General features: G+C 35.4%; 1 protein-coding gene across 3 annotated transcripts in view; it reads right to left on the bottom strand.

Moving 5' to 3' along the window:
• Window positions 1-21891, bottom strand: part of LOC126368908 (uncharacterized) — a 105706-nt gene that overhangs the window by 4183 nt on the left and 79632 nt on the right. For all 3 annotated transcript variants that reach the window (XM_050013142.1, XM_050013143.1, XM_050013144.1), the window contains 3 exons: window positions 18558-18701; window positions 8724-8816; window positions 3634-3792 (listed from right to left, as the gene is read on the bottom strand). In XM_050013142.1, the coding sequence (XP_049869099.1) occupies window positions 3634-3792; window positions 8724-8816; window positions 18558-18701 (396 nt within the window). The remainder of the gene's footprint in view (window positions 1-3633; window positions 3793-8723; window positions 8817-18557; window positions 18702-21891) is intronic.

Genomic DNA, 21891 nt, shown 5'->3' with positions numbered 1-21891 from the left:
TATTTTCAACTGCTATAAATTATTATACGTTCACTGTACGTATATTTAGGGGCGGATACGACACTACGAATTTTGTAGGATTTATGAACGTGACTTGAGAAATTGTGTCATTTCGTACCAGAAACCGGTTTTGTTTGGAAGGAATTGTTAATTTGAGTCACGATAAATTATAAAATATAATATTCATTTTTTTTTAGCTGATGCAAACATATTTTCTCTTCTCCACAAGAAAATAATTGTAGTAATAGGTACATTGAGGTACAAGTCTTTCACGGTGCAAGCTGTCCGTTTGTGGAATTCTCTGCCTGAAAGCATTAGGAGAGCTTCGTCATTGGAGTCCTTTAAACGGCAAGTCAAGGCGCATTTCCTTACCTCTATTTCCTCTTCATCTTCATAATCTATCTACTCCTTTTCTTACTTAGTATATTTAGTAGTTTAAGTAGTGATATTTATTTATTATAACAATTATAATTATGTGTATTATTATTATGTAGTTTATGTAGTCGAAAGTGTAGGTATTTATTTTTATATGCACAAGTATTCCCATGCTGCACTATCCCGCTATATTACTTAATATTCAATAACTCCTATACTTAAAGGTTGCCTGGAAGAGATTGCTACTTAGCAATAAGGCCGCCTATTGTACTAATTCTATTGCTCTTTTGTTTTGTATTTTGTTTTTTCCTGTTTGTGCAATAAAGTATTTGTTATGTTATGTTATGTCATTGTATCTAATTTATTCTGTGATTACAAGGATCCTTTAATTATCGACGGCCTTTATTTAGGACACGAGCTTATCTCCTTTATCTAAGTTCAGTTTATTCACAATTTGTTTTTAATTTCCAATATCTCAGAGCTTCTATTCCAAATTCAAACTCATTAAAGACGTCACTGGTCTTAATTAACTAACAATCGATCCCTTCTCGTATTTCATGAAAGGATTTGAAATTCAATAGGTGTCGTCACTGATTCAATATTCTGGTTCCTAATAACTAAACCTTGTTTGAATTCTGCGTAATAATGAAAAGGATTAATGCTAAGGAATCCAAGTTAATCGAATTTAGAGCAAGGTAAATCTGTTAATTTAGCTAATACGCTAATACTTGAGATCAAATGCGAATTCAACTATGGACTGATTACCTTGTGTAAGTTGTCCAGTTTTAACATTGACTTAATTTTTGACACTTTGTAGGTAGGTAGGTACCTACATCATTTACCTTGCAGGATAATTTACAAAATATTTTTAGCTTCTAATATTGATCATTCCTTTTCTTAGACTATTTTTTTGTGTATCTATAGGAAAAAACGCACTCGGAACTTGGCATCTTGTACTTAATACGTTGTACGATGATTAATACTGTTTTAAATTTATTTTAATGAAAAACAGATAAGCCATCCAGAGTCTCGCATCGCCACGGATACAGCCAACAACACAAACTTAATTTAAACTAGATTCTCACTAGCAATTTCGGCAAAAAACAGACTAGAAATTCCTACACATTACAAAATAATAAAAATAAATACATTATCTTTCATCTTTAAAAAATGTTTTATATTCTTTATAGCTCTTATATTTTTATTTATTTATTTACTTGTACACATTGGGAAAGACACAAGAACTATACAAAGAAGACAGACAACAAAGGTAACGTGAGAACACAGTTTAACGTATAGATATATTTTTTTAATTCGATTTGTATAATTTTTTTTCAATATCTCCTATACTTAAAGGTTGCCTGGAAGAGATTGCTACTTAGCAATAAGGCCGCCTATTGTACTAACTCTATTTCTCTTTTGTTTTGTATTTTGTTTTTTCCTGTTTGTGCAATAAAGTATTTGTTATGTTATGTTATGTTAATTTGGTACCAATCAGTACTGAATGAGTACTGTACGTATCTAATAATATCGAATGTCAACATTGAACTCGTAAGTCCGAAATTATGACGCTAATGAAATCATGCGCGTAAAAATGGCGGGATTGTAAATATATTATTAAAAAAAAAACTTCGTTGTTTTACAGGAAGCTTAAGAACAAGCGAAGTAAGTACGTATACATATTTATAGTACTGCATCAAAATTCTTCCATTTTTGTGCTAACAAGCTACTGAGAACATTATAAATTGAGCAACTTGGCAAATAATTTTACACTGAAGTTTTTGAGTTATAATTTCCTTCGTCGTAAGTTCTCTTTTTGTACTGAAATTGTAGGTTGTTAAACAATATGTTTTTTATAATATGGCGCCGCAACTTTAGATTCAAACAGTGTTGCTGTAGTGTAGCTAGTTAACGAAACTGTTAACCGATCAGTAGATAGAATAACAAAAAACTCAATAACGGCGGCTATATTATCATTATGATCCGATAGGATTAATGGTACCTATAGTGTATTAATTGTTTATAAAATTGAAACTTTCAATTGTCGATACACTAGACACAAAGATACTATTAATACTAAACCATCCACATTTTTATTCACTTTTGAAATAATATACACCAAGAAAACTCCATAGTATTATTACACGTGAAAATTAGATGATTGTATTTTTTTACTAGAATATAAGTACCTTATTAGGTACGTTTATGAGGCGCCACGGAAAGACTAAGCGAACCTAACTTTAATTACTTTGAACTATCAGAACAAGGAGGCCATATACTTGCCGTAGAAACTCATACAACTTACACGTTTTACTATCAACTTTGTAAAGTGGAACATATCCGAACAAAGTCAAACAGAAAACCATTTCATTTAAAGTACGTCTTTTCGAACACTTTGTACCAGCGGCTTTGAAAAATGTCTTATCATCGTGGAATTTTTCCTTTTCATAGGAAACTTTGCAACGTGTTTCAAAATATCGATAACTTAAGCTCACGACTAAACTCCAAATTAGGCTAGTCAGAGTTACAACCATGGCAAGAAGAACTAAGTTACCCTCGCTACGTCGAGCTTTCAAATATTGAATTCACGCGTGAACCATTATTTGTATCGTATTAATAGAAATATATTATATAGTATCACTTCAATTACTAATTTCTTTAAAATAAATATACCTACAATGACAGTTTGGTGTCGAAAAATTGGGTGCCACATTAAATAATTCACCTAAAAAGCAAGAAGTATTGCATTGTTTTAAGTTTACGCGGTTATTATCATAATTAAAGCACATAATAACGGGTTCTTACCGCGTTTAAATGGGGATATGAGACTCCCGATATTTCGACACTGTTGCAAGTGCCATGATCACAATCATGATTGATTGATTGATTGATTGATTGATTATCATGATTTGATCATGATCAAATTATGGATCTACCTACTCCACTCCAATCTCATCAGTCATCCCGTGATCATGGCACTTGCAACAGTGTCGAAATATCGGGAGTCTCATATCCCCATTTAAACGCGGTAAGAACCCGTTATTATGTGCTTTAATTAAGAAGTATTGCAATTTGATATTTGCGCATATACGTAGTAAGTGCGCAATATCGAATAGCAGTATTTCTTTTTAAAATGTGACCTTTTTAACTATGATTTGGAAACATCAAATTGTCGAAGATCGTAAAAGTGAAAACACATTACCCTCTCACATCGCTCAGTCGCATTATAAATGAACTAGTTGTATGTTTAAGATCCACCTTCTTTAGGAGCCTGTTGTCTTGGTGGTGAAGCTGAAGGCTCATCCCTGTTGGTGGCGTTAATGCTGGTGGACATCGAAGGCCTCTGAGGTGGAACCGCAGCTACTGCTGGAGCTGGTGGCACGGCCGATTCCCCCCACCACCGATCACTCGACTCATCTGAAAATAACAAAATTCGTAATGCAAAGAGTTACTTATAAGGACGTCCACCACCACCATTGTGATCATTCTAATGAACATCCTCTATGCTTTTTGTAATTGTTTTGTGTTTTTTTTTATGTGTGGCGTCCTTCAATAATAAACAATTTCTATGCTATTTTATTCTATTTTATAAAAAAAAAACATTCTACCAGGTACTTAAGAGACTTTCTTATAGTCGTAAGACCGAATGTTTTTTTAAAAAAGGAATTATACACCAAGACATATAAAAATACATAATATATATCTCTATTAAATATAGTTAGTACCCATTCTTGAAATTCAAAATATAATATACACAATATAAAAAAGTATACATAAATAACTATTAGGTAATATTTAGGTATATTAAATATTTGGTGTGAATAGATTCACAATCTGTTGTCATTGGTGGTCACAAATCAAACTTTACAAAAATAACCTCAGGGGTACCCCAAGGATCCCATTTAGGGCCGTTGCTGTACAATGCCTACCTTTTTGATATTTGTACATGCTTTAAACACTCGTCTTGTCTTCTTTACGCGGATGATAAGAAGGTGTTTCTAAACATAAAGAAAGTAGAAGACTGCATAAAACTTCAGGAGGATATAGACCGGCTGACAAAGTATTACTCAACTAATCGTATTACAGTTAACATAAACAAATGTCAGATAATCACATTCAGTCGAAAAACTCAAACAGTGAAGTATCAATATTGTATCAGTGATTACCCGATTCATAGAACTGAACAAGTTAAGGATTTAGGGCTAATCCTAGACGCTAAACTAACTTTTAATAGCCACGTCGATTACATCACGAACAAAGCATATAAGTCACTGGGCTTTATTAAAAGAGCATGTAGCAATCTTGATAGTATCATGTGTATTAAACTCCTCTATTTTTCTTATGTTCGTAGTGTTCTAGAATATTGCTGCTCGATTTGGTCTCCTTTTTACTTAAAACATATATCCGCCATCGAAATTCTGCAAAAAAAGTTCTTGAAATATCTAGATTTTAAATCTAAACACTACAATCAAACTTACGAACAAAGATGTCACGAGTATAGACTGCAACCGTTATCTAGTCGTAGAATTTTACTGGATCAATGTTTATTGCATGATATCCTTCACGGGCGTCTGAATTCACCTGAACTCCTCAGCGAAATTAAGTTTTCCACACCTAACCGCAGAACAAGACACACAAAGCTATTTGCTTCCAGTCTTACGAAAACCAAGTACGCATATAATAACCCCATTAAACGCATTTGTGAACAATATAATGAACATTTCACAAATATTGTCATTTTTAATAGTAATAAACCTGCTTTTAAAAATCAGATTATTAAAATTCTAAATTCTAAACTATAAGTAAAGTAATCCCGTTCTCTCTTTAAACTACACCCTACACACTTATCAACCACACTCACACTCCCACTCAAACACATATTCACACCTTTACATACACACTCACCTCATACAGATCACAAACTCACACCGACACAACTTTGAGTCTATAATTAATTTAATTTATTAAATATCATTATATAAAACTGTTTCCTTTAAAATTATGTACTTTACGTAATCAAACCGCGGCGCGGGTTTACACAAGTCTGCTCATAAAGACAATGTACTTTTCTATCTGTATAACCTATCTAGGGTAACCTTTAAGTAGCTTAAGTTGGTTTGTTAAATACTTTATTATATGTTCTGTTTTATAAGCTGTTGGTTATCTAAATAAAATAAAATAAAAATAAAAAAATAACTCAAAAGATTTACAAAAGAAACGGTAAAAGACGTCTTTAGGAGCTATTTCCCTTCTACAAATACGAAAGAACTGCTATTTATTCAACCACTTACACAAGCCGTAGTTGAGCCCAGAATGAATTCTTTTCAACATCTTTTCATCTTTTTCCATCTCACAAAGGCAAAATGTAAGTAAAATTCATAACTGCTTCCGCCAGAAACATAAAGACAATTCGCTTAATCCGCACTTGATTTCAGGTCGCAAAATCTACGCGGATTTGTTTGACACGATGTCATAGGATATTTATTTCTTTGTCAGAGCGAAAACAGATTACCAGACAAAAGACCTCCCTCAGGGTCCTCTTCGTCCGTGACGGCTCATATTCTAACTCCATTAGCGATTTCATTAGTATCCTTTGTTTCTGTTATGTGTTTGCTTACAGAAAAATCCATTTGAAGATTTCCTACAGGACGCCGAAGTTGCAAATCTTTTAAATGAGCGCGCTTACTTTTATTTATAAGCGTAATGACTGTTTTTCAAGAGTATTATCGTGTTTTCTCTCGGTCTGATTCTTTTTGTGAAGAGATCGGGAAAAGATTTTCTTAGCATTTTTATGGTTATTAATATTGCTTTGATAGTTCTATTTGGACGTTTCTACGGGTTTATAGTCATATAAAAGAGAGAAGCGAGTCATACCAATGTCCTTTATTTTTTTCATACATTGACTATAAAGAATTGTTTAAAATTTCGATGACGCTTAGAAAAAAAAAATTATGTTACCTATAAAGAATTCCTAATGATAACTCTTAAAAAGGCTTATTGAAATACGAAGATATGTATACATACTAACATACGAATACAGTATTTGAAACCTTATACCAAATGTGACGATAAGTATGTACTTAAAGTATTATAAATATTACTTAGTTGCTTACTTAGGCTTTCCGCAATTTACCGGAGGAATTAAGGTTGAAAATCCCAGATTAGAGAAAGTCTACGTTATTTTTCAATGGCGAGTTTTTTAATCGCTTAAGAATACAGATATTTTATCCATTGTGCTTTCATTGACGCTAAATGTATTTAAACTACCCTCTAAATTTTGCAACATGTTCACCAACTCTTACGACAAAATTTGTAATAAATTTTGAGAAAGCACTGTAGGCGAGGAAAATTTGAGCAATGTGACGACATGGAGGTCCGTAAAACACTACACAGTGATTGTGCCCTTACTCTTTACTGCGGTTGGAACACCTTTATAGCTCAGCTATAAAACCTTCGCTTCGACTTACAGCGATCATAGAAATAAAACCGCGGTTGTAAGGAAGCTACACATAACACCAGTAGTATTTTTTTTAATAATAATATAGGCTCGCGCATGGCCACGATCTCACTTGATGGTAAGTAAAGACGTGGTGAATCACGTGCAGAAATGTCTATTCACTCTAGCCTTGAAGACTCCCAATTATAACGAGTTGGAAAAACAGACAACGGCAGGCAGTTCCAATCCATCGTAAGTATAGTATCGTAACTTTATTTTTTCTAAATTAACTTATTATAGGCGACTAGTTTTTAGCTTTCCGTAATAGGGTCATCATTATCATCTAATTTAATTTTTACCATAGGTGGTTGAAAGTAATCATCTGTAAAAATGTTCTGGTTTCCGTTGGTTTATTGTAGGATACAAAGTAACTGTACAATTTGTACAAACTATATATAAATGGTGGTTTAAGGCCCGATCTCCCTATCCATCTATAGGGAAGGTCCGTGCCCCAGCAGTGGGGACGTTAATGAGCTGGTGATGATGATGATTCGGTTTGGACCAGTGGTTATGTGACAGTGTTCACGTGACGAATTATGAAATGTGTCCGTTCATGACTATACAGACCTACGCTACCTACTAAATGATATATATTATTGTGAAATAACAACATTGAAACGTCAGAAACGATTGATATAAAGAATATTATGTAGAAATCTGAGACACCATTACTTATAAATATGAAAACTGTAAAAGAAACAAAATGATATCAAAAGAACGAGCATCGTTTCGTTTCTTTGTACCTTTACTTACATATTATTTAAGTGCTCTGAGATAAGTCTTAGGTTATAAATATATTTTTTATCGCAACTACAAAATATTTTATATTTGTGTTTCAAACTCAAACATGTTTGTTTGATACACGTTATTTGGAGTAACTCCTCCGAAATCGTTGTTTTCGAAACATCATTGACTTTATAGTTTTTCTTACGAGTAACATTACTGTTACTGTATCTTGTTTGTAGCAGTTACCAGTAATAGCTGGTTTATCGTCAAACTTATCTTCACACAGAGCGTTTTCACATTTGCCGACACGATATCTATATTTGTGGTTTTTTTTTTCTTATTGTATCAGATTTGAATCAAATGATATTCACTATTTTGGCTGGACAAGGTTACCAGAAACCGAAAGTAAAATATCAATACCTACGTGATGTCAAACTCATTTTCTTTTCCTCATTCATTATGCCACAATTTTTTCACATAGGTTTTTTATTGGTGGGTACATTTTAATTGTCCCGATATCATATTAGCGACCGATACCGAATCCGTGTCGACAAATGGGAATTAAAACATGCTTAGTAATAGTGCAAATACAAGTACCTACTAATAAGTAATACCTAATAACCGTTATTTTATTTTTTTAAATATTTTATCTTTAGAATAAGAACAAAAACAATTGAATCTATGGAAGATGTTCTTTTTTTTCATAAGTAATAAAATAAATACATCGAAAGGAGACTTGATTCAAATCACGTAACGTGCTTTAGAATGACCTAGCAGTTCTTTGAATAGAAAATCAGTTTTATTGCTGCAGAATGAAAACTATTTCAATTTCATTCTATATTGGGATTTCTTTTTAAACAAAATCTTATAAAACGGCCAGGTTAAATTTTATTTACATTCTTTTTTATAAAATGTGCGGGTTTCGGGTTTTCATGCCTTTTATAATATAAATGGTTCTTAGAATTTTATATAAACGCAGTACATTGTAAGCTTGTCAGAAAATTTTATTAAAATCATTTTTTTTTGCATGAAACAATTTGTGCTTGACGGTCTTGTCTGGAGCATTACTATGGCACTTGACAGTCCCTTACTGAGCATTTTTCGAGAAATTAAAAAAGCCACTTACCGACATCGTCGTGTTCAAGATCCGACACGTCGTGAGCAACCTCGTCCTCTTCTGGGGCACTCTCGTACCTCTCTTTGAGGACCGTCCGAGGGACTGCAACAAAAAACTCTAATTAATAAAACACAAGACCTGTTTTAGTTCAAAACTTTGAGAGCGGTACTTGACTACCGCCGCTCATTATAAAGTCGAGGGTAATTTTAGATTTAAAAGCGTTCTTCATTTAAGTTGATAGTTGTTTTAAAAGAACGTGACTGCAGGCGTCCGCGTTTTTTTTTTTTCGCTGTCAGAGATGTGGTTTGAATTTCATGGAATAGGAGACTTTAAAAATAGTGATTCTTTATTCAGTCGAACGCGTTTTGTATGCAGCTTTGTTCTTTAAGTTTATGAACAGGGCTTACGGTTTGCTCCACCAGTGCATAACATAACTAGGTATCTATGTTACAAATGAAGGAAATTCATTTATTTCACTTATAGGGAACTTAATCGGTGCGTACCAACGGTATGAATATCGTTTAAAGGTAACGTACCAAATTAATACCCACAATAACCATCAGTGTTAAATTATTTCATCCCCTGTAAGCCGATTAATAATCCACAATTTTACTACTAAAGTTACGTTGTAAAGTGTCCAAAACATTGTGACAATAACACTAGTTCGCATGTCCCAAAGGTATACGTTTTAACATAAAACACGAACATAATTAACAACATGGTGACGTCACAGTATTTCCGCAGCATTTACATAAAATATTTGCTGCCGTAATCAAAGTCTATTGTGTGTTCCATCAAACATTCATTTTGGGGGTATTTTATGTTAGCGACGCTCCAAGGGGCAAACTGAATCAAGTACGGGACTGTCAATTTGGAAAGGAGGAGAGAGGATGGAACGAGGAAGCAACCACGAAGAAACGTAATACACTTGCCGATGGACACTCCTTCAGTGACAAAAATTGTGTTTATTATAATTTTATAACGACCTCCGTGGTCTAGTAGTTGAGCGTTGGGCTCACGACACGGAGGTCCTAGGTTCAAATCCCGGTGGGGACATATCACAAAATAAAATCACGATAGACGAATAAAGCTCTTTTTAGATAATTTTTGCGCCTTTTTATTACCGGTAAAGTTCCCAAACTAGAAACACTTCCAGGAACGGCATATGACTGCACCTGTCTGACACATATTTAGTTGAAGTATTTTATTAGGTATTCATTCGTTATTTATTCACTAGCTATTTGTTCGTAAAAAGTCGGCATAACTGTATTCCTAATACCAATACCTAGATGTTGCAAATTGCTGATTAATGATTAGTCGTGACTCATGAGTTTCGTATAAGAAGTGTACCTGAAATATAAATTATGTATACCTGTATATTACAAACTAAACCTTTCCCTATTTCTGTGTGTGAAAAATATACTTCTCACCAACCAAATCTATTTTTTTACTCTGTTCCACAATTAAAATCAATTCCATCGTGGTTCTTTTTTCTGTCTTAAGTACATCTTCACTTTGGCATCGTTATTTTTAAAAATATAACAGTCTGTCTTATTCCCTCACAAGTACCGTCAGACATTTATTCCGGAAGCATTTTGTCAGCACTCGAACGGGCAAACTGAATCAAGTAATATAGAGCCTTGTACTGGCGTCGTTCGATGCAAATCACAGCGACTCATATTGTAGAAATTGAGGCAATTTCAAAGATGGCAGCAGGGATGATTTTTGTGATTTCGTGGCCGAATTGAAACCGCGACGTGGTTTAATTCAGCAATCAGGGGGGTTAAAGTGGCAACATTGAAGCAATTCATCTAAGAAAGCAATATTGCTATTTGACATTTTGTTTGCATTGCGCACTTCCTTTTATATGTCTATGTAATTTGTGTTAATAAATAAATAAACAATAAATAATATGCGCAAATGTCAAATTGCAATATTGCTTTCTTAGATGAATTGCTTCGATGTGGCCATTTTAACCCCACAGAAATGCAACAAATATAAATTAAATTGCTTTATTCGGAAATTGTTACTAAAACAATTGTTACTTATCCAATTTATACATAACAAATACGTAACATAAACTGCCTATATACGTCCCGCTGCTGGGCACAGGTCTCCCCTCAATCAACCGGGGTCAATCTACAAATAAACATGAAACAACATGAAAAAAATAAAACATAACAAAAAAAAAAACATGAAATATTTTGGAATATGAAAACCACATATTTTAATCTGGAACATACTATACTAAATACTTATATCAATTACGTTCTCTCATTATAATTTGGTCATAGTAAAATAGTTATTGGTGTCACAATTATGACGTCATGATATTGTATCTATCACTGAACACGAAAAGTGAAATACCTCATCCAGGTAGGACAAGCAGAAATCACCCTTGTATCAAATGACATAGATTAAAAACAGATGTTCAGTTGACTTGACCATTACAGATCATTGTCTATAGCACCTACGTTGGTCTAACAGAAACGTCGGTGAAGCAGGGTTACTCAGTTCACCTTGCAATGGTTGTACCTCTAACTAACCTAAATGGGACCATAGTCGTGAGCTTACGTTGTCTAAATAGATTACACTTCCACATAAACAATTTGATTTCTTTCCACATATGTCATAAATTCCATCCCTTTATAACGACTCTAAAACTTCCATTGGTGGCAATTTCTCCAGAGGATTTTCGCTATGACAGGCAATAATATAAAACAAGCAATCATCCCCGACCTCGTCATTATGACAGAAGTATTCTGGACAGCATCCATCTTTGGTATAATAAAAATAGAAGGAGTTTCCACTGGCCGTGGTTCGTCTCGCATTTTTATATCTTGGATTTATTGCGGACGCCAGCTAGACTGGACTGGGTTTGGTCAGACTGACAGCGTTTTAAGAAAAAAAATTAGTTTTTTTGATAAATTTATTTATTTATTTATTCATTAAATTCTTACATGCTCATACAATGTGTTCATTACAGGTAGGGTCCCAATTCGACAACATCTTAAATATATAGCAATCATAAAAAAATACGTTATAAAATTAAAAATATGTTCAACATTCATAATATTTTGTCTTGGTCAGCTTTTTGAAAATGTTTATATTTTTTTTTTGTGTATTTAATTCTCTTTTCGAGTCATGATCATAATATTTGGGATTTTGAAAACTAATATATTTGGCGTTCGAACTATATTTGATTACGAAATATATTTGATGTTCGGGGTTTTATAGAAAGTTGTAGAGCATAAAATTGTACAACACTTAGTAAATATCGTATTAAAACTAGTATACGATGAAATCATATGTCGCACTCAAGTGTGATGCTACACAGAAGTTGATTGTTACAAAGGCAATGTGCTGGTTATGTTCTACTATTCCACAATAGATCTTATTTTATCTGTTATATGAAATTGTGACGTAAGTTCCAGCAATCTTATATATTGTTCCCCAAAACCCCATCTTGTTTGATATAAAATATAATCCATTATTTGGAAATTCATCCTTTTCCGGGGCTTGTTCGTAATACCATTCTAACTTTGTAATGGGTCGAGTTATTCTTGATACACCTCATGCGGTTTTGAATGGGTTTTCCGAGCAAGTAACATTTTCAATGAATAATATAATGGGTTGGATCTCCTACAGGTATTATTGCTTTGACCACACCGCAGGGCTTACTGCAACGAGCGTATGTGGATGTGGGGTATTCTCCATCACAAAGTATGGGATTTTAAGGAATTTAGGAATTGTTAATTGACCTCAACATACAGGATGTTAGTAACATCGTAACGAGTACTGAGGGGGATGATTCAGACCATGATTGTGAGTTAATATCAATATTAGCTCAAAATAATAAGCTGAATCATCCCCCACAGTATTTGTTACGATGTCACCACCTGTAGAAGTACAAACAAATAGATAGGGTGTTAGTGATATCGTAACAAATACTGACGGGGATGATTCAGACTATGACTTTGAGTTGATATCAAGTGGATTTTCCTGTCGGAAAATTCATGAAAATTTTAGTGTTTTTTTAAATTATTTTCCATTTCATACTTTTGCGACCGAAAATTCCACTTGATATCAAATCAGAATCATGGCTTGAATCGTCCTTCAAAGTTTTCGTTACGATGTCACTAAGACCCTGTATACACTCGTAAATGTTTCCCGTTCCGGTGTGAGCAGAGTTCATGTATATTCATTTCTTCAATTTTGACTACATGTACATCTCATGTTTTTTTTGTATTATAAAATACCACAAGAGAGTCGCCTCGAGGTACTTGTTGGTTGAAGGGGTTGCGAAATTAGATTGTCTATTGTGCCTATTTTACCCGTTTCTAATTGTCCTATCATCATCATCAATCAATTGTCCTATAGGTATGTTATAATATCAAGAAAAATAAAATAAAATGACTGGTTTATTATCAAAATAAAATTGTGATCATGGACTACTTTCATTTGACGATTATATAGTCAAAGAGAATATAATCAGTAATAATAATAAAAAAAAATATTTAGGTAAAACCTACGACACACATTATACATTTACAACATTAAAATACAGTGGGGTATCAGTAGGTTTTGTATAGCTTTATCTTTGACGATCTAAGTTATATCTAATAATTATGTTACTCCGAAATAAAGTACTAACAAATAATAACTTGTCTAAAATAATTAATAGAGGATTTTTGTAAACATGCCACGGATACTTAGTAAATTTCTAAAATCATTTTATTAACATTTTTGAAAATCATCAAATTCAAAAGCTTTCTTAACATTTTAGTATCGTGGGTGGTCCTTAACAAACATAAAATACATAAACTTAACTTAGCAGCTATTAAGTACCCCTGATACTTTACACAAGCAACCTCGTTTTACACAGACACTACACATAGTACAAGCGCAACTATATGTGTGACGTCTGAGGGCTGTCAATGACAATACCTATTTAACCGTCATTACTTACTTAGGTAGACGGCATTACTTACGCAAGAAGTTTTTATAATCCTCAGTAAAAAAACAAAACTAAAATTTTTGAACAATGAAGGGTCACAATTAAAAAAAAAATAAGTTTAAAGACTAAAACTCTACGGAAAAATCACGTTCTAAGAAATATGAAACAAGAAAATAAGCATATTTCCCTGAAATTCTTCCGTACAGTGTGATGTTAAGAAGCTAGCCGTGGTAGGCAAACTATGTATTAGGGACAAATAGGCATGTCTATACAACTAAGAAGAGTTTATATGGAACAAATAAAAGAGAATGTGAACGTCGTGTATTATAAGGAAATGAAAGAATTAGCCTTTGATAGACAAGAATGGATAATGCTACACCGACAGAAGCGTGGCTGTTAAATTAATGATGATGATGAGTCTCTGACTTCATCAACGAAAACGTTGATTCTAAAAGGCTAGATAGTTAATAGATGATACGCTGGTAACCTGGTACCATAAAAATCAAATACATCTTAGACCTACTTTTGGGTCTGATTCTTCCTACTTTGATATATTTTATGGGCGTGTGTTCATTTCGCCGATTTGGCAGTTCAATTCCAAGGGGTAACACCATTGATATACTACTACTATATACGTCAATAGTATATCAATCAACACCCTACCAATGTCGATGTGTCAGGACTTTTGAAACAGTCCCACCAGTCGCTTTGCAAACTGAAATCTGTCAAACTTTACAAAAGTTCGAAACTGTTAATGATAAATGACCACAAGTTTGAGGCACGTGTGAGGCAATATGTGAAGTCAGTTGGAAGATTAGAGAACTCAAACAGCTCACTTCCTCGTTTGACAAAGTATATAATTATTGACATATATTAGCATATATAATAATAATAGGGTCGAATATTATGAGTGTCATAGGAGCATCATAAGTAAATGACTGTAGTCATTTCCTTATCATCATCATCAGCCGTACGACGCCAACTGCTGGGCATAGGCCTCCCCCAAGGATCTCCACGACGATCGGTCCTGCGCTGCCCGCATCCAGCGGCTTCCCGCGACCTTCACCAGATCGTCGGTCCACCTTGTAGCGGGCCTACCCACTGAGCGTCGTCCGACGCGTGGTCGCCATTCCAGAACCTTTCTGCCCCATCGGCCATTGGTTCTCCTCGCTATGTGTCCTGCCCACTGCCACTTCAGCTTTGCAATTCTCCGAGCTATGTCGGTGACTTTAGTTTTCCTGCGGATCTCCTCATTTCTGATTCGATCGAGCAGGGAAATACCGAGCATAGCTCTCTTCATTGCCCGCTGAGCGACACCGAGCCTCCTCACGAGACCCACAGTAAGCGGCCACGTCTCACTGCCGTAGGTCATCGCATCGAAGTCATTTCCTAGTCATTTGTATTCAAAATTTTCAAACGTAGAACGATACGAAACAACAGAGTGGAGTAAAACGTAGTCTTTTGTAATTATTTTTTTTATTTTAGTGTAATTAAGTATATTTGTATTTTGTATGTCTAGAACTCGAGAAAAGTATAAGTAATTTTAGGAATTCCAAAAGAGGCAACTTGAAGCAACACTGGGTATTGAAGCCTATTATAAGTCCAGATCATGTTGGAAAGTACGCAACTAATATTAAATCGAGAAACGTATTTTATGTTTCTTTATTCCCAGTCTAGCAGTGTAATTGAACTAACTAAACAGTATAACTGTATAAGTAGGCTGTAACGTTTAGGTATATTCTGTTTAACAACACAATATACTCGTTTAATATTAAATTAACCAGCAATATAAAGGAAACCGCAACCCCAATTGACTTTGGCGAACAAAATTTCCGTGTTTCAAATATAAATAAATATCAACGAGAGTTTGTTTACGTCTTTTGAATTGCTTTGACCAAACGTCACTGAATGACTTTATCAGTTCTTCGTGCATAAAAAAGCAATGATTTATTTAATTACATAGTTTCAAACACAAACTCCAATAAATAAGTGTTCGAAAGCGTGGACTGAGGCAAACAGAAAAATAAAAAACAGGAAGACAATCACGACCAAGTTTTTTGAGTGATTGCTAATAAATTACTCCGGATAGGAAATGGTGACGGCTCGCACTTGGTAGTTGTTTGTTAGACCGAGTTGCTGTGTAATGAAATTCTGTTGTATTACCCAAACGTGCTGCGGAGCCTAAATGCTTCTGCTATATGTGTAGACCTTGGAATTAATATGGATAAGACCAAGATCTTGGATAATTCGTACATTATCTTAGTGACGATATCTGTTGAACGTTAGAGAAATTGTTCACGAATATGTTAATTTCGGCTACGTTACAACACGTTGGTATTTATATTTGACTTTTTGTAGGTTTGCATCGTAACATAAGTACTTGGCCAGACAAGTGAGGAGCGTTGAGGGTTCTCACTCGAAAAAAAATAATTCAGTAATTAGGAGAGTGCCCAGTTAGCGCGAACCATAGGTAAGGGTTCGTCTGCGAGGTTATTATTGGTAAGAATTAATCGACCCTAATGGGCCGATAGCGATAAGCACTGATTGAGGGAAATTGTCGACTACGCCGGCCGTCGGCCTATTTGTTGTCTATAACAGGCAGTGAGTGCCCAAAATAGGTACTGAAGATATCTCTTTTAAGCACGACGCACAACGGCCACTTTGCAAAATTTGCATAATGATTGTCGAATCTACTAAATACGATTATTATTTACAAGTATTATGAAACAGCATAAGTAATATACATCACGGTTGCACAGTAGGCTCGACCATTATAAACGGCGCTCGGTAACCTCACCTGCGTGCGTCGGTGCTTCGTTATGAGTCGCTGGCAGCGGTGTCCACTGGGCGCCGCGGTGCTCCCTGCTAGATAACGGACGAGGCTCTGGCGACCGAGCAATGGCGGTATAACCATTTCACCGGTCGGGCAACCGACCGTAGAGGCAACAGCGGCCTTGGAAAACTCCAAAAAACTTCAAAAATGTCTGGGGCAGAAGGCAACGGGGAACCACGGCTTCTATATTCCCAAGAGAGTCAGCATAAAGGGTCCAAGAATAGAAAAGCCAGGTGCAACCCACATGCTGACCACGATGCTCAGATATGAGGGACCGACCCAAGAGAGAGAGATGGTAACCTATCATGTTGATCTAACAGAAAGGTTGGTCGGTGAGATGTGGGTACTTAGTTCATCTTGCGATGGATATACCTTTAACTACCCGATTGGCATATAGTCGTTAGGTTACGTTATGCTGTTATGTTAGGCTGCCCCCACATTGGGCGTTGGCCGAGCGTACGCGTTTCCTGAGCGTGCTGCCGGCGTCGGCGCGGCGCGGGCGTCGCGTCAGCGCGCCGTCTGTGGGGCGCGGGCTTCGCGTTGTCCAGCGCCGCACAAGCGCTGCGTGAACGCCGCGCAGACGGCGCGCTTACGTCGCGTTCCACGGGCGACTGACTGAGATGCTAGCGGGCGCGGGGGGGAATGTGTGCGGGGGGCACGGGCGGCCGAACGCCCGTGGAATGCGACGTAAGCGCGGCGTCTGCGCGGCGTTCACGCAGCGCTTGTGCGGCGCTGGACAACGCGAAGCCCGTGCCCCGCAGACGGTGCGCTGACGCGACGTCCGCGCCGCGCCGACGCCGGCAGCACGCTCAGGAAACGCGTACACTCGGCCAACGCCCAATGTGGGGGCAGCCTTATGATATACGAGTAAGTAAATTGTGTTTTTCTATATCGGTAAATGTGCGTTAAAAACTTATCGTTTCACTTAAGAGTACACAAACCCTCTTACGTGTGAAAAGTTTCGTGATTGACGCAATAAAATAACAGCTCCCATGGTTTTATGGGGTAGGCATGGAAAACTTTCTCACAACCATACGAGCGGTAGTAAATAGTATTAACAATACAGCAGATGTTGTCGATAGCTTGGTCTATTTATACTTTATTACGATTTTGCTGTAAAGTGAACAGTTTTAACTACTTATAAAAACCTATGTGACTATGGCACATGTGTTGTGTTAAAATAGTTAAAATGCCAATAACCCAAGCAAGGGTATTTTTAAGTTAAAGATCTATGGGGTTAAAGAGGCCACATCGAAGCAATTTATCGAAAAAACAATAATTTTCTACATTTGCGCATATAAAAGTAAGTGCGCAATGGAAACAAATGTCAAATACACCTAAAATCTAAACCGTACACCTAACGAAATACCAATAAATATATCTACTTACTTATAAAAAATATCCTAAGACGATAAAACATCACTGCTCCTGTTAAGTAGGGTGACCACCCTTCACATGCATTTTCCGACACTTTGTTTGCTGGCTGATATGCATTCGTGTAATGCGACCATAAATCCGCTTTTATGTCACAAGCAACTTTCCCTGGCTTGCCGTGGTCGGTATAATTATTCTTCTTGGTAAATTTAATGGTGGAATCTCAGGATGTTCTTAAGCAATAACTCTTTAATCATAGCATTACCCATATCCTCTTTGTCTGTGTGTAGGATATTGAAGAGTGCGGAAGAAGCAAAAGTAGTGTGTTAGTTTCTTAGTAAGTGAAATTTTGAAGCGTCAGCGTTAAAGTGAAAAAACGTCTTCTTCTATCGTGTGAGTTGTGAGGTGGAGTACCAACCTCATCAACCCTGGTGTCAGGGCTATTATTGAGCCACCAAATGCCACTGGTGTGGCTAAAGCTCCTGACCCCTGGCATGGAAATAAGCGTGATTTTTATGTACTTATTCCTATGTTTGTTGTCCTCTAGACAATACAACAAAATAACCCTCCATTTACTATTACACTAACTAATACTCCATTAACTAATACAGTGAATTAGTTGTGTTACATGAGATTGCTGTTCAAGAAACTCATGGCAAGTATGCTGCAATTGACTCACCGCAAGTATAAACCACCTTCAGGTAAGTTCGACTCCCAGTTCTGCAGGGTCTGCCGAACATGTTATGGTCTGCTGCCAGCACGCAGCGTCGCTTCCCGTGACACTCCCGCATTGCTGTCTCTGTCGCGTACGGCTCCAAGCAGGCTGTGCAAAGAGAGAAAGAAGATTCAGTAGTGTAACAAATGGATTCAATGAATAGTGAGCGAATCACATCAGGAGCGATTCGAGGTGGCGCATGAAGAGAAAGCAAAGTTGTGTATCTAACATAATAAATATTTTGATGAACTATGGGTTAGGATGGGGACCCCAATTTGAAATGCCTAATGATTATCTGATGAGGTCATTCGAACTACTATTAATAATTTTAAAAAAGCGAGTGTGTTTACACTAGTTTTGGTGTACAGTTACGTCGGTCCGAACTTGTCTATTCTGTGATGATAAAAAAATACATACTTACCGTGCGTCTATTTTCTTAATGTCTCGGGAATACTAAATCGCTATTCCAAATAATAATAATGCTAATTTCTATGTCATAGATTTATCATGTATCAGAATTTGAATTTAAAACGAAGTTATATTTTAAGCATGAACAAAACAACAATTCAAATTTTATGAATTCATATTTTGATACATGATAAATCTAATAATTGATGGAATGAGGGACATTAAGAAAATGAACCAACTGAGAACGCATTACGAGTTATGTTCTCCCAGTGTATTTTCACCTAGTTTACGAGTAGAAAGCTCATCTCCTGTCCCTTATTATAACACTAACATTAGCAATGATACTTGCATTCCCAACAAAACTTCACAATATTTGCAAGAGGAAAAATATCTGACATTTTAATAAACCTCATGGCGGTTTTCTTTCGAGGTAGAGTGCTAAAAATTGCGGCGCGCTGAAAAGCCAATTACTTTTAAATTTTTAAAATGAAATGTCGTACACTTGCAATTACCACGAGAAAGTGTAAAAGGACTAACGTAGGGTATTACACGGGACTACCAAAGGAATTTAATATCGTCCTGGAGTAATGTCTAGTGAGAGACACCGCATTTTGTGGTAATGGTTATTAAAATTAAGCAATTTTGCACGAACCTACTCCTTTTAAAATCTTTTGAAGCTACAAATTCTTTTGCGATTGCAAAATGTAGGACTTACAACCGACGACAGCGAAGCAAGGTTATATGTTTTATCGCTGTGTATGTCTGTATGTACGTGTGTGTGTCACCTTCTAACTTTTAAGCAACTAATTTGTCCTAAAATTTCGCTTACGACGGCCATGTTACATGACATATTACATCTAACACCTACTTATTGAATTAATATACCTACTAGTTAAAAAGATATCTTAAAATTTTAATAAAAAATGTTCTTTCTGTTTGTTTACATAGGTAAACAAGAGTTTTCGTTTAACAAGCAGAATTCTCGTGGAAAGGTATTACGTGAGTATGAAATTAATTAAACAATTTTCTCATTTCAGTTTTCGCGTAGTCGGGTTTAAAAATAAATTTATATTTTTATACACAATTTTGTTAAGATATCCAAAACTCGCGATAATTTCATATTTTTTTCTGCTTGTTATAGTAACCTACATATTTACATAAACCACCCACGTAATCTATGTGTCGAAGTAGGCTCACAGTCACTAAGGTAATTATGAGACAAATTGCAAATACGTTTAATATTAAAGCTAAAATACGAGTAGGTACCTTCGGTCGGGTGGTGCCCTTATATAAGTCACCACAACACAACTATTTCTCCTAATACCTAATCTGCGGGTTCCATAATAAGTCTGCATAGTTAGTAATGTTAAAATGACTGAACTCTGAAGGTTACCTGCCCACTGATAATAATTACACCTACGCAGACATCGAACACTATACAAAACTCTCATTCTTACCTTGTGTTACCTTACCGCGTAAGTGGGAGCGAGAAAGATAGTTCGTGCAAGCGCCCCCTTTATTAGCAGCTTACGGCCAGTTAGACTAAAGTACGACCCAGAGGGGGTGAGGTAGGTGTAGCTTGGCGCCCAATATTAATTGGTGCGGGTGGAAAGTTACCGTTCTTTACGTAGTATTATGGCTATAATAGCAGAAATTTAATAGTAAAATAATTAATAGTAAAAAATACAACATATGTTGTAAAATATACATATGTTTTTAGTATTAATAGTAGTAGTAGTGGTAGTAGTAGTAGTGTAGTATTAGTAGTTATTATTAGTAGTAGTAATAATTGATAGTAATTAATTTAATAGTAGTTATCCAGTCGGATGTTACGCTGGTTAAAGATAAGGAAAAGTACACACTAAAGCGCTGTGTGTTAGTTTTCATCATGGAGATTCTGCGACAATCCCACTCTTTTTGTAATACTTAAATCTAAAATGGCTTTTGTGTGTATAAAACTTTAGAATTAAAAACCTTATTTAGTACGTTCTAATCATGAGTAACATTACGAATGTAAAACACACACATTACATTTACATTTGCTAAATTTTGAAGCAAATATAATTTCATGAAATGATTATGCATTTAATATAAAATAAACGTGTATCTAAAACAACAAACCACATTTCCCGTAAACATTCCCCTAAATCGATCCTATTGTTTACTCATTTCATTTCATTTGCGTAAGAAAACAAATAAATTTTCCAATAAACTGACAAATAAATCCCTCGACCCTTTTAACATTTTCATACTACAGTGATCAATGGGCTTTAACAAAGCTTTTTCAAAGAAAAAAATAGCATAAAGGTCGAATTTGTTTTGTTTCCCTGCAAAGGGAAAATTGTTGTTCTGGAAAAAAAATGTTTATTAAAAATTATATTTATGATGCGTACGGATTCCCATGGAAATGAATGTTTAAATTTTAAAACGATATTTTGTTAATTCAATCAATTACGCTAAGCCTGTATGCCGTGTAAAGTTCCTAAAATAGAAAGGCCATAAATCGTCTATCACATTGGACATTTATTAGTCTATCATTTTTATGAGTTTCTTACAACCAGTATTGTTATCCTGGATTGTAGATGGGTAAGCAACTACATTCATAAATATTATAAGATTTTAATACTATGATCGATTAAATGTAATAAGTTATATAATTGTCGTAGGCTGAGCGTAAAACTGGGCCGATCGAGATCTGCCTGGGCAGATCATGATGACCATTTCATGATACGTCCAATAATTGGCCATATCAAGAAATGCCGGCACATCATGATTTACTCACGACGTATGATAATTTATAAATCAATACCAACGACATAATATGTATGTATGTATGTGTATATTTTTGGTTTTATTTTGTTACTAAAAAGCTCGGCGAAGTGTGGGTTTA

The sequence above is a fragment of the Pectinophora gossypiella genome, chromosome 8 (genome assembly GCF_024362695.1).
Source record: "Pectinophora gossypiella chromosome 8, ilPecGoss1.1, whole genome shotgun sequence".
Classification (NCBI taxonomy): Eukaryota; Metazoa; Arthropoda; class Insecta; order Lepidoptera; family Gelechiidae; genus Pectinophora; species Pectinophora gossypiella.
This window is presented reverse-complemented; position numbering and strand designations above follow the sequence as displayed.